This window comes from Phocoena phocoena, chromosome 7 (genome assembly GCF_963924675.1).
Source record: "Phocoena phocoena chromosome 7, mPhoPho1.1, whole genome shotgun sequence".
Taxonomy (NCBI): domain Eukaryota; kingdom Metazoa; phylum Chordata; class Mammalia; order Artiodactyla; family Phocoenidae; genus Phocoena; species Phocoena phocoena.
This window is the reverse complement of record NC_089225.1, coordinates 51,602,960-51,616,408: the sequence shown is the minus strand read 5'-3', so window position 1 is coordinate 51,616,408 and position 13,449 is coordinate 51,602,960. Positions and strand designations below refer to the sequence as shown.

General features: G+C 42.0%; 1 protein-coding gene across 2 annotated transcripts in view; it reads right to left on the bottom strand.

Moving 5' to 3' along the window:
* The window catches only part of CERS6 (ceramide synthase 6), a 321,038-nt gene extending 307,873 nt beyond the window's left edge, over nt 1-13,165 (bottom strand). For both annotated transcript variants that reach the window (XM_065880566.1, XM_065880567.1), the window contains exon 1: nt 12,996-13,165. In XM_065880566.1, coding sequence (XP_065736638.1) covers nt 12,996-13,165 — 170 coding nt within the window. The remainder of the gene's footprint in view (nt 1-12,995) is intronic.
* Between the last annotated feature and the right edge of the window lie 284 nt (nt 13,166-13,449).

Sequence of the window (13,449 nt, the reverse complement as noted above, 5' to 3'; positions counted from 1 at the left end):
TTCACATGGTGCTAATAAGAAGCAGACCAACTTTTAGTCAATTTTATTGTTTTCTTTTAAATCTATTGGTAGGTAGTACAGCCCCTTACTGCCTGCACCCAGGGCAGACCTCTCCCACCACTACCACCCCTCCCCTCCTACTTCGGCACAACACTGGTGTGTAACACATGATAGACTCAAATATTTTTTAATGAACGAGTTTTCAATTTCCTTTCTAAGCAGAAAATCTGTGACTCTGTTAAACTATTACTGAATTAAAATAGAGGCAGTTTTTGGTAATTTGTCACTCCACAGCACTGGAGTTTCATCTTGGCCTTACTTCCTCATTTAAAAGACAACCCACCAAAAATGTCATATTTGATCATCCTAAGATGCCCTCTATCAGCGCCTAAAGAAACTAGCAGGCTTGTTAATCTATTTACACAGCAAACTTAATGATATGCTTAAGCTGTGCAGAGCTGCAAAAGTGCCTTTAGTAGAAATCAGGTACAACCCCCTTCTGAACTAATTTGGTCAGGCTAGGTTAGCCGTATTCATACCAAAGGAAGTTCAAATTTGAGGGTGTAGATTTGTTTCTCTTAAGGAAAAAAAATACACATATTTATTATTTTCAGCTAATCCTGAATGTCTGCATCTTCACAAGTATGATCCCAAGGACACTAGACTGAATTTCTTTCTTCTTAAGGATAAAATTAAGACAATCCACGAGGGTTAAAATTCTGAAAGAAATCAGTAAACGTCAGTCTCAAGGCTTTCCTTTCTCTGGGAGGCTCTTATGAGAAAAAGAAAATGTCTGAGCTGTCTAAATAGTAACATACAATCTCAGCAAAGTGCATTACATGACTATGAGATACATAAGGCCCAGCTCTTCACTAACCTGCTGGGATTGTTTTCTGCTGACTGCAGTTGGAAGAATCAGAATGTTCCTTGGAGGGGAAAAAAAGCAAGCGAGCGAGAGAGAGACAGAAGAGGAGAAATAGGGAAAATAAAACTCAAATGGCTATGCCAGCAACCCCAGCTAGTGAAAGCAGGAATAGAGCCTGACATACACATTCATGACATAAAGGTAATGCTAGTAAAGGGTTTCAGAAATCTCATGGTAAAGTCTCATTTCTAAACCTTCAATAAACTTGAAGAGCAAGTAACTACCACCTCCATGAACTAGGCATTGCCCTAAAGGCAACGCACGCTTTATCTCATTTAATCTTCACAACAACCCTAAGAGTTTCGAATGGAAACTGAGCATGAAGAGATTAAGTAATTTGCTCCTAGATCTGTGTCTAGTAGGTGGCATGGCCAGAATCCAGTCTAGGTCTTAAATCAATATAAATGGTGAATTTGATGTTTGCCATTACCAGTGGTTGAAGACCCAATCAATTTTCCCTGGAGACCACGTGCAATAAAAAAACGACCATCAGGGCCAGATGGGGCAATGGGAGATAGACTGGGATATGTGCATAAGGCATCCCTCCACTGAAAGGCAGTTTCCAGAGAAAACTCCATCTAGTGGAAGACCATCTTCCTGGGCTCTCTCTAAAGGCTGAGCCCCCTGAGAAAGCTTCAGGCTCTAAGTGGTACACAGCTGCCCATCACTTGTCTAAAATCCTACCATTAGAAATCCTACCATAGTTTTCTGCTACCAAATACAAGGAAGTCTCTGACCTACAATACACTATTAACTGTTGAGAAGGAAAGGCTAAGAAGCATTCTCCTCCCTAAATAGGCATAGCGCTGAAGAGATTGGGGCTTCAATGCCTCTTTAAAACTCTAAATATTTACTCTTCAACAGAACAAGTAAATCCTCCAGCTCCAGGATCAAATACATAAACAGATTCTACTGCCTCTATAAGCCATACCCTCTCCCGACCCATCCCCTGCCCCAGAAAACACATACCTGACACATGAAATCACATTACAGAATACTATTTCTCAGTCATACTAAATACTGTAGTGTACCATGTTATCAATTATTTTTTACACAACGTATATTTTTAGGAAGCAGTTGAGTCTCTTTCAACTACATTTTTGCAGATAGTTTTCTAATATCACAAAGTAGCCCCATTCCCCATTTTATAAGTGAGAATACCAAATTTCAGAGTATTCTGTTCACTACGGAATAGCTGAGAAAAGGCAGTGTTTGGATTTAAACCCAAGTTTCCAGTCTTTCTGATACCTCTTCCATTTTCCTTTTAATTCTAGTTAGGAATATACTTTTTTTTTTCTGAAACCAAACACAAATACTTTTTTTTATGGGGTATCATTTTACATCAGTTCCATGAAAACCTAAAACCAATCTGCTGTACTCAAGTTAGGTGGTATAACAGTATTTTAAGGAATACACATTTCTAATTAAGTCCTATAAAAGTACACAACAGTAATATAATTTAAATGCACTGTCACCCTCCAGTGTATCCAAGCACTCAAAGATATCCACACTCCCACTGACACACAATGCCCTTATATTCTCTTAATCTCCAGCATGCCTAAGTGACTGATTCTCAATTTTCCTTCACTCAAGCTATTGTGTCCAAAACTGCCACTCTGCTTAGAGCACCAAGTCACTTTATTCTGCTTTGAAATGGTGATCTACAGAGCCACTTAGACTAGCTGGCAGCTTTTACTCTGATACTTGCCAAACTGTGTCCCTGGACAAGATTTTTGATGGTTTTCTTTGCCTCCCTCCCCCACTCTTAACTCTGTGCTGTTCCTCTGCTCTCTAAACTAAACCTCCCTGTGTTTTTAAAGGATCTGTAACAATGAGAAGCAGAAGGAACGAAGGTGGAGAGGGAGAGAGAGAGAAAAGAAGAAAGAGAGGAGAAGTAAGGGAGGGAGGGAGGGAGGGAAAAAAGAAGGAAAGGAGAGGAAAGGAGAGGAAAGGAAAGAGGGAAGAAGGAAAAAAGAATCACAATTACAGCTTCAGGACAGCAACAATAGCTTTGTAACCTGAAAACCTCACAGATAAGATGTGGCATTCATATAGGCACTGGCAAGTCACAAAATGTTACTCCTAGGTCACTGTGTGAAAAAGGCCACCTAGCGAAGGAATGTATCTTCCCTGCAATGAAAAACCATTTGGGTGTAAAATAGCTAGTGGGAAGCAGCCGCATAGGACGGGGAGGTCAGCTCGGTGCTTTGTGACCACCTAGAGGGGTGGGATAGGGAGGATGGGAGGGAGGGAGAACACAAGAGGGAGGACATATAGGGATATATGTATATGTATAGCTGATTCACTTTGTTACACAGCAGAACTAACACACCATTGTAAAGCAGTTATACTCCAATAAAGATGTTAAAAAAATTAAAACTAACACATGTACACCTTAAAAAAAAAAAAAAAAAACAACCATCTGGATGTCTCCAGCTCCACCTCCGCCAAAAACAACCGCCATGAGCCAACTGTGAGGAGATAAAAGCAAAAGTAGGAATAGGAAGCAGGAGTGGTCCGAAAGAAATTCACTTTGAAGACCAGTAGTGAGGAAAAGAAAGTCCTCCTTAAAAAAAAACAAAAACAAAAACCTGCCCAAAATATTCTCATAAATGAATCATAGAAAGCTGTGTTTTGTACAACGGAACTTTGAAAACTACTTTTCAATAATATACTTGCCACTGCTTACAATCGATTGCCTTATAGCATACAGCATTTAAGGAAAAACTATGTTCAAATTTTCAGGCATTTAAATCATTTGCTTACAAAAATGGTTGTGCAATTAAATCGAAAAATAGAGAGGAAGGTCAGATCTACTCTTCTTCCATGGCAAAAGCTTCCATTGGAAGAATCTCTGGCCTAAGTCACTCGCCTTACTAGAATTTGATCCTATCTTCCTGGTTTGCTTTAAATGGATCGTGAACTCACTAGGATCCCTTTACTTTAGTCCGAGGGATCCTCTGAAACTATACAGTGTGCTTTTCCAAAGACCCTTTGCTCTCCTCTTCTGGACATGCCAATTATTAAACTGTTATATCGATAAATAGATTGTAGGAGGTTGTTTGGTTGAAGTACCTTTCAAAAAAGGCCCAGGGTACTTGAGTGCTCTCTGGCCTTCAGCCTTCCTTCCATCACCCTTCATGGAAGTGATACTTATTAATAACTAGAAACCTGTCAAGTTTAGAAAATGAAATCAGGTATTTCTAGTAAATGACTTTTTCTTTAGTCAGTGAATTTTCTTTTTTTCTATTATTATTATTATTTTTAATTGTGGTAAAATACACATAAAATTTACCATCTTAAACATTTTTAGTGTACAGTTCAGTGGCATTAAGTACATTCACATTGTGTGACCATTACCACCACTGATCTCCAGAACTCTTTCATCTTGCAAAACTGATGAAGTACATGAGAATACTCATGAAACAATAAGTCCCCATTTCCCTCTCCCTCCAGCCCCTGGCAACCACCATTCTACTTTCTGTCTTTATGCATTTGACTATTCAAGTTACCTCACATAAGTGCAACCTTACAGTGTTTGTCTTTTTGTGACTGGCTTACTTCACTTAGTATAATGTCTTTAAGCTTCATCCATGTTGTAACATGTGTCAGAGTTTCCTTCCTTTCTGAGGCTAAATCATATCCTATTGCATGTATATACCGCATTTTGTTTATCCATTCACCTGTCGGTCACTTAGGTGGCTTCTACATTTTAGCTATTGTGAATAATATTGCTATGATCATGGGTATACAAATATCTCTTTGAGACTCGCATTTCAATTCTTTTGGGCATATACCAGAAGTGCAACTGCTGGATCATATAGTAATTCTACTTTTAATTTTTTGAGGAAACTCCATATTGTTCTCCACAGTGGCTGTACCATTTTACATTCCCACCAACAAGGCAAAGGGTTCCAATTTCTCCACATCACGACCAACACTTGTTATTTTCTTTCCTTTTCTTTTCCTTTTTTTTTTATAGTAGCCATCCTAATGCTTGTGGGGTGATTTGCATTTCCCTAACGTTTAGTCTACTAAGTCGCTTTTATCCAAATGTTCAGAGAAACAATATAAAGGTGTTTAGGCTCTATCTCTGAGTTTTCCTTCATAAAAACCCATTCGTTCTTCTTTTCTTTAGTTTTGTTTTTAATTATTTATTTATTTATTTTTTGGTCTGCAATGGGTCTTTGTTGCTGTGCGCAGGCTTTCTCTAGTTGTGGCGAGCAGGGGCTACTCTTCGTTGCGGTGTGCAGGCTTCTCATTGCGGTGGCTTCTCTTGTTGCGGAGCATGGGCTCTAGGCACACAGGCTTCAGTAGTTGCAGCATGCGGGCTCAATAGTTGCGGCATGTGGGCTCAGTAGTTGCAGCGTGCAGGCTCTAGGGCGCACAGGCTTCAGTAGCTGTGGTGCGTGGGCTCAGTAGTTGTGGCTTGCAGGCTCTAGAGTGCAAGCTCAGTAGTTGTGGCGCTCAGGCTTAGTTGCTCTGCGGCACGTGGGATCTTCCCGGACCAGGGATCGAACCCATGTCCTCTGCATTGGCAGGCGGATTCTTAACCACTGCGCCCCCAGGGAAGTCCCAAAACCCATTCATTCTTAATCCCTGAAACTTATTCCAAGCCCTTTCTCTCTGCCTCATCTTCCATAATAAAGTCAGGATATTATCTACTTCATCCTCTTGCATGTATCCTTTCCAGTATGTATTAATAGAATCTGAGAAGCTTCCTTCCTGATGATGAGGACTTAGGTTGTGGAGGAGAGGCAGGAGGCAGAAAGAAGTGAGTATAAATACATGACTAGAGAAACAGACAATACGAAACCATCCCGATTAAAAAAAAAAAAAAAATCAGGGCTTCCCTGGTGGCGCAGTGATTGAGAGTCCGCCTGCCAATGCAGGGGACACGGGTTCGTGCCCCGGTCCGGGAGGATCCCACGTGCCGCGGAGCGGCTGGGCCCATGAGCCATGGCCTCTGAGCCTGTGCGTCCAGAGCCTGGGCTCCACAACGGGAGAGGCCACAACAGTGAGAGGCCCGCGTACTGCAAAAAAAAAAAAAAAAAAAAAATCAAAGGCCACCATTTCCTACCCAAAAAGTTGAGAAGCTCATCTCAGTAGGAAAATACACATGAATTCACAGAAAGTGAAATACAAGTGATGAATAATAAATATTTGAAATAAGTTCATCATGAGTAACATAAAACACACATTACAAGAGTCACATTTTTTTCAACTTTCAAAGAAAAAGATTTCCTCAAATAATAATAATCTGCATGCTAATAAGGAAACACAAATGAATATAATCTTTCCCAAAACGAATTTGGTGATTTGTATCTATCAAGAACATTAAAATATTTTATCTTTGGGCTTAGAAATGCCACCTCTGGGGAACATTCCTTAGGAAGTCATCAGTAATTGGAAGATTTATATACACAGACTGGAAACAGCCTAAGTATCCAACAATAATAGGGGGACTAGTGAAATGAATTATGGCATATCCAAAGCGTAGAATAAGGTGCAGCCACTGAAAACACTTTTGTATAAGTTTAATTACATGGAAAATGTTCAGATTATATCATTACATAGCAAAGGGCGGCATATAAAACCATATATATACACAGTATGAGCTCGTGATACTTGCTTTAAAATAGGAGAGCAAAGAAATTATCACGAGATCAAGAAACCTGGTTCTAGATGCCTACCTTGTTATTTTAAGCTGTGTAAAGTTAGGTGCATTTCCTAAATTTTCTGTCCTTAGTATCATCTGTAAAATATTGGGAAAATTAATATCTACCACACAGGGCTTATAAGAGGATTATACGATGTAAACCATGTAAAGTAATAAGCTCATACTAGGAAATAAATATTAGTTGTTATCTTTTTAATTAAAACTAAAAACTGTAGTCACTTGCAGTAGTCCAACGTAAAACAAAACAAATGGTGAGCTCCAAGTTACAACTTCAGACCACATGCCCTGGGCACGCCATCATCCATAGCAGTACCCCAAAAAAGGCATTGTGAGAGTCACCGTTTTGTATTCAATCAGGCCATAGCACAGGCATTTGAAGAAGTCAATAGAAACTATGATGGCAGGAAAAAGTGATGACAAAAGAGCTTATGAAATCATTTTTTAAAAAGAGAGGATGTGGGAAAGAAGGGACCAAAGAATAACTTTAGGCACAAAGATTTTCAGGGCATCACTAATACAGAAGGATCCTTGTAATACGAGTGGCAATCTTGCTAACCTCTTATTTTTACAAATAAAAAGAAAGAAAAAATGCCCCCCTATCAACATTAAGTGGCACACTAGTTACTAGCAAAAATTTGGAAACTCTGGTATCTTGACTCAAAAGTGCTTAAGAAATAAATTGATCAAATGAAGATGGGAGGGGAAAAAAACAATATAATTGTGAGGGTCATGGCTTTGTAAGAAATAGATGACCAATAGCTTTAGAAAATCTGGTTTGCTTGGTGATGGAGGAAGGAATGTTAAGTGCATGTAATAAACATTTAAAATCTTCTATGTACAACATGGACTGAGATTCTAGTGCTCACCAACGAAGTGCTATCAGGTGAGTAAAACAGGTAAAGAAAGCCTGAGGCAGGTGCAGCGATCTCCTATAAAGCCATGGGACTGGTCTGATGATGGAAGAAATTCATCTGAAACTCCATTATCTTGCCAAGGCCACCTGCCCTTCCCCATCACAGAAGACAAAACACTTCTGAAATACCTTTGGGACTGGAATTGAGGAAAAAATCTAACCCTGTCCATGGAGAATTCAAATACTTTCAACAGAAAAGTCATTAAGTGAACTCAGGTTGTTAATTTCATCAGTATTTGATGACATTAAATCATTTGTGATAATTTAAAGTTATCTCACCTGCCCTCCCCACTATTCTGCTGCCCGTTAAGAGTAATGTCATGTCTTTTATCCACAAATCAACCTATTACAAATAGCTACACTATTGCACCCTGTAAATACAAACCTTTTATTTTGCAAGATAAGAAGCCTGTACCAAAGTTCTGCAGAGAATACCACCCCTTTGATTCTAGGTTGTTTTCCAATGAAACATCCATTGTAATCCAATTTTTCTACCCCAGTCAGAAACTGTAGGCGTCAACCTGTTTGTGTCTGACCCAAACTCTTGCCTCTTACACCAGTCTGGCAAAGCAGGTATCTGTAGTTTTAATCTGAATCACACAATCATTTAACAAGCAAAAAAGGTACATTTATGGAGTTAAACATCCAGGATGGATTGCATGAAAAAAACATGTTTGTATGCAAGTTGTTCTCAAGTACTCCATCTTGGGCCATTCTGGCTGCTATAACAAAATATCGTAGGCTGGGTGGCTTATAAATAACAGAAATTTCTCTCTCATAGTTCTGGAGACTGGGAAGTCCAAGATCAGGGCACCAGCAGATTTGGTGTATGGGGAAGGCAATCTTCCTGCTTCACAGACAGCCATCCTTTTACTGTGTCCTCATGATGGAAGGGGTGAGGGAGGTCTCTGGGGTCTTTTTTAAAAAGGCACTAATCCCATATATGAGACATCACCCTCATGACCTACTCACTTCCCAAAGTCCCCACTTCCTACTACCATCACCTTGGCATTTGCAACTTATGAATAAGGATGGCCACTTATGGATTTTGAGGGCACATGAACATTTCAGTCCATTGCACACTCCAGTCTTCTAAAATATATCTGACAATATCAGCCTCCATTACAAGCCACATTATAGGAACATCCTTCAGTTATGAAACACCTGACACCCCACTGTTTCCTGGCAGTCATTCACTCACACCTCCCCTCTCTCCTCTAACCGTCAGAAATACATTCTCACTCGTTTTCTCTCTGTCCTCTCCTCTTGTCTCCTCAATGACCTCACCCAAGGCTGCTGCTAAGGCAAAGATATTAAGTAAACGCATGATAAAAATTGACCCACTGGCCAGACATCCCCGCTGATACAACTGAGACACTGTTGTTCTCTGAGGATTTGGTGGCAGGAGGTCATTATTTGGCTGAATGAGCCAGGTAAGACTGGTGTCAGCCTCTGAAGAATGACAGCTCTCACATAGCTTGGCACTTGAAGAAGCAACCTGACAGGAATGAGCTGCTCATTTCTTACCCAGACATCACAAGAGATGCAGATCTACTCTGGGATCCATCTAAAAAAGGTCTGAGGAAAGAGAGCAATTGCTTTCTCTGGAGAATCTTCTTTGTTGGTTATTCTGAAAGAGTGTCACTATTTGGATCACAAATGATAATAGCCCAAATGATTCTTTTAACTCAAATCATAATTGAAAAATACAAGAAACAAAACCATTAGCTAGGATATTTGTATGAAAAAAATCTCTTTATTCTTAGATGACTAATTTCTACCTGCAAAAAACTAACATTTAGCCTGCTTCAAAGTTTCATGAGATAACAATTAGTAAGCTTCAAATATATAGCATCCCTACAGGAATGAGATAACTGGGAAAGTGCAAGCAACCTTGGATTACAAAGGCCATCTGCTTCACTGCATAAATGAGAAAATAAGGCAGAGAGAAATTAGGTGGCTGCCCCAGTGTGAGGTAAGATTGACTAGAATGCAAATGTTCTGATTCTCAATCAGTACTTTCTGCATCTCTCTCCTAAACCCACAAGGAAGAAAATGCATTAATGTTATCTTTTGTAACAATAACTCAAAAAATTTTTATTCCCAAATAGAAATTCTGCAGAACTTTAATCCCACATTTATGAATACCATAGCAACACACATTTTTTTAATGAATTTAGAAGAAGCACTTAGTATAACTCCAGAGAATGGCTCACTGTGCCTAAACAAGCACTAAATCAAGAAAATTCGTCAAAGACATGATAATGCTACATTATTCAACAATATTCTGCTTCTTGTCAACAAGCCAACAACATAACAGTATACACTACAATTTTCATTCTAGGAGAAACCATCCAATTATTTTTTTAAAAAACAGATATTTTACTCAGTCAATCAGGTAATATCTGTGGTGATCTTTCTGGTCCCTACCCAGAGCTAATTGTAGTTTAAAGACTAATGTAAAAACCACCAGACTTCAGGCTGTTCACAGAATCAGCAAAAAGTCATTGAATTTAGGCTGCTCCAATTTTAACCAATCATGCTGGACATTCATATTGCTGTCCATATGGTACAATAACAGGGCATTGCTCTGGCCACCAGTGCCTTCACTGCCAACACCCAAACAGTGGGGGTGAAAACGGGAAAAGCCCAAATGGGCAAAGCCCGATTCAATTAATTCTTTAGTGCTTCTCTTTACAGAGAGAAATACGTAAGGCTGAGGAGAATGAATTCAAATTCACAATTTTTGCCTCAACAGGGCATTAAAGACCCCCATTTAATAGAAATCAAGGTCTTGGATAATCAGCTATTTCACAGATATGTTCTCAGCGCTGAAATAAATGACAGTAGGAGATAAAAGGAATAGAATCCTGGGGGAAAGAAATCCTGGGGGATTTCCCATTACAAATCATTTCATTTTTCAAAGAGATTTACAACCAGCTTTTTAAAATCATGTTATACGTTACAGAATACTGCAAAAGAAAAACATTTACCCACAACATGTTAGAAGGGTACCGAAAGTGAGTCAGTCATACCACTGCCAACAATATCGCTTGGTTCAGTTATATTGATTCAGGTGCTTGATGGGTGCTGAAATGAAGGCCACAGGTTGGATACCAGAATGTGTCATTTAGGTTTGAGAAGAGGAGAAACATGCAGAACTTGTAATTCTGGATACCACTGTACCCTTGGATTTTCTGAGAAGTGAGAGAATCCCGAATGGTTAAAGACAGAGCTGTCACTACTACAGAAAGAAACAGACACCCTTCCAAAAGTCAGTAGCACCCTGTGGTATATGGGCCATACTGGATTATTATGCTGAACATTAATCATAAACCTTCACTTTCCATACAAGCTACTAAATCACTTCAATTTGGATCAATGGCCTGAAAGAAACCCACCAACTCTCTACGTATCAATATGAGGACATTTGCTGTGACTGATGGTTGAAGGCAGCTGACCCCTTTGTGTAAATTCTAAGTCATGGGATTGTGCAAAGGAAGAAAAAAATGTTCAGGAAGAGGAAAAATGAACTTCCAGTTTGCAACCATGAAATTAGCTTTTTTTTTTTTTTAAAGCAGAGAAAGTCAAAGTACAAAGCTATCTCCATTCTCTAACATGCATTTTTTCCAACCAAATGAACAGCCTGGAATCAGCTTTCTGCCCACAGGTCAATCGCTGACGTGGTTTCGTTTTCCAAAACATAGGACTACACATCTCTTTCAAAATGCATTAGCCAGCTAAAAGTGAGCCCAGCCAGAATTGATCAGCCAGAATTGATCAGATGTCATTCGGCAACTGTGTGGAACCCCTACTACGAGTCTCCACAGAGCACCCGGCGTTCCCAAGAGGCTCTTTTGGGACAGATTGCAAGGTCAGATATGTTTCCATTTTCTGTAAGTAAACATCTGCTCTAAAAAGCAACTCTAACCCTGCAAACACAACACACCCACTTTCTCACAGTTAAGTCTCAGCGCTGGAGAGGATCAATGACGTATCTGTGCTAGATTCCAATCATTTCAAAATAGGTCTTTAAATCTGTTCCTCTGTGCACGTCAATCTCTGCATGTGAACAGCTGACTTAGTTCTCAAGCAACAATACTGCCCATTGAAAAATACACCTTCCTTAAACAAAAGATACCTTTTGTTCCCATGAAGCATTGTCTGTTGCCATTTCCAGCAACAAATGACACAAAAGACAAATTCTGCCATCCTCAAGAGTGGTTTTGGACAAACAGAAACACCAAAAAACAGAGCAAAAGCTTAAGAAACAAGACCAAGGTGAGTTGGGGGTAGAGGAGAGGTGGAGTGGAAGTGAGAAGTGGAATCTATACTCTGTGATCTAAGAAGTTCAGCCCCTACTGATGAATGGGGGACGGGGGAGGGGAAAGGAATGGGAGGTTGAGGTTTTCAGTTGAGAAAAAGAAGTGTGCTGCTGTCCCGGTTTTGTTTCAATAGCACCCGGAGAGTGCGTGGCAGGCACAATCTAGTTTGGTGACTAAGACTGATTCAGTGAGTAACACAAGTTTGTTTATGACACAAAGGAGCTACCCAACCAAAACCGGCAATTACACAAACAATAATATGTTAATTCTTTTAAATTGTTTGTGTTTTGGTACCAAATTAAAGTTTATGTTTATTCAATTTCATAGGAAACATCTATCAATTTAATATCACCATTTTGCAGGCTGCGCCCCCGTCCTGGAAAGAAATCGCTAATGGCCCGGAATCCTGGAAACCTACAAACTATTGTCACCTATTTCCCAGCACTGTGGTCCTGATACTCAGTGTCACTGATGGAAACCAAACAGCGGCCACAAGCCAAGGAGTCCCTGGTGAAATTTCTCCAAAGCACAGTCCGGACAATCCGTGCGCCCGGGTGAAAGCATTCGGAAGTGTGCGCGGTTCCTCTGCCCTCCGGGCCGCGCGTCCGGAACGTTCCTGGCTGTCAGGTGGGTGGCGACAAGGCTCGGCAGGGAAGCGCTGCCTGGAAGCACAGCGTGCCCGCGGGGCGGAGAGGGACCAGCCCGGCGGAGTGTGGCGCGTCCCAAGACCGGCAGTCGCTCACCTTTGTTCGCCCGCCCTCTCCGCGAGGAGGAGAGCGCGGGCCAAGGAGGAGTGCGGGCGGCTACCCCAGTGCTCCGCAGGCCCTCCCCAACGCCCCGGAGGAAATCCGGAGGCAAGCCAGAGCCGCTCCGGCTCCCAGAACCGCAGCCAGGCTGAGGGGTCAGCAACCCCTTCCCGAACACAAAGGTTGGGAGGCGTAAGCGCGAGCGCTGGGGGCGCGGGTGCGTGCGCCACAGAACACGCGAGTGTGCGTGTGCGCGCGAGGGTGTGCGTGTGTGTGTGTGTGTGTGTGTGTAGGGGGAGGGGAGCAGCGCTCGCGAGGGTGTGCGCGCGAGGGTGTGCGTCTGTGTGTGTGTGTGTGTTTGTGTGTGTGTGTAGGGGGAGGGGAGGAGCGCTCCAGCCCGTCTTACCTCTCGAAGATGAGCCGTACCATTAACATGCAGAAGGCCAAGGGGAAGGCGAGATAGAGGTCCTCAGCCTGCGGGAAGGTGGCTTCCTCCGTGTTCTTCAGGTCCGCCCAGGTGACATTGTGAGGGAGCCAAAACCTCTCGTTCCAGAACCAGGCTAAGATTCCTGCCATCTTGCTTTGTCCAGTCCCGTCCTGGGCTCCCGCGGCCCGCCGAGATTTCCGCCACGCAGGGCGCCCGGGGATGCGCGCGCGGCTGGCTAGAGCCTGTGCCGCCGCCGCCGCCTCCTCCGCGGCCGCTGCTCTCGAAGGCTCGCGGCGAGCCCCGGTTCTCTCCTCCCTCTGGCCGCGTTGGGAAAAGGAGCCGCCTCGCCCGTCACATGGCAGCCACGGCCGCTGGCCCTGATTGGCTCGTCCTCGCGTCAAGCAGCCAGGCACACGCGGCCGGCTAGCCCACG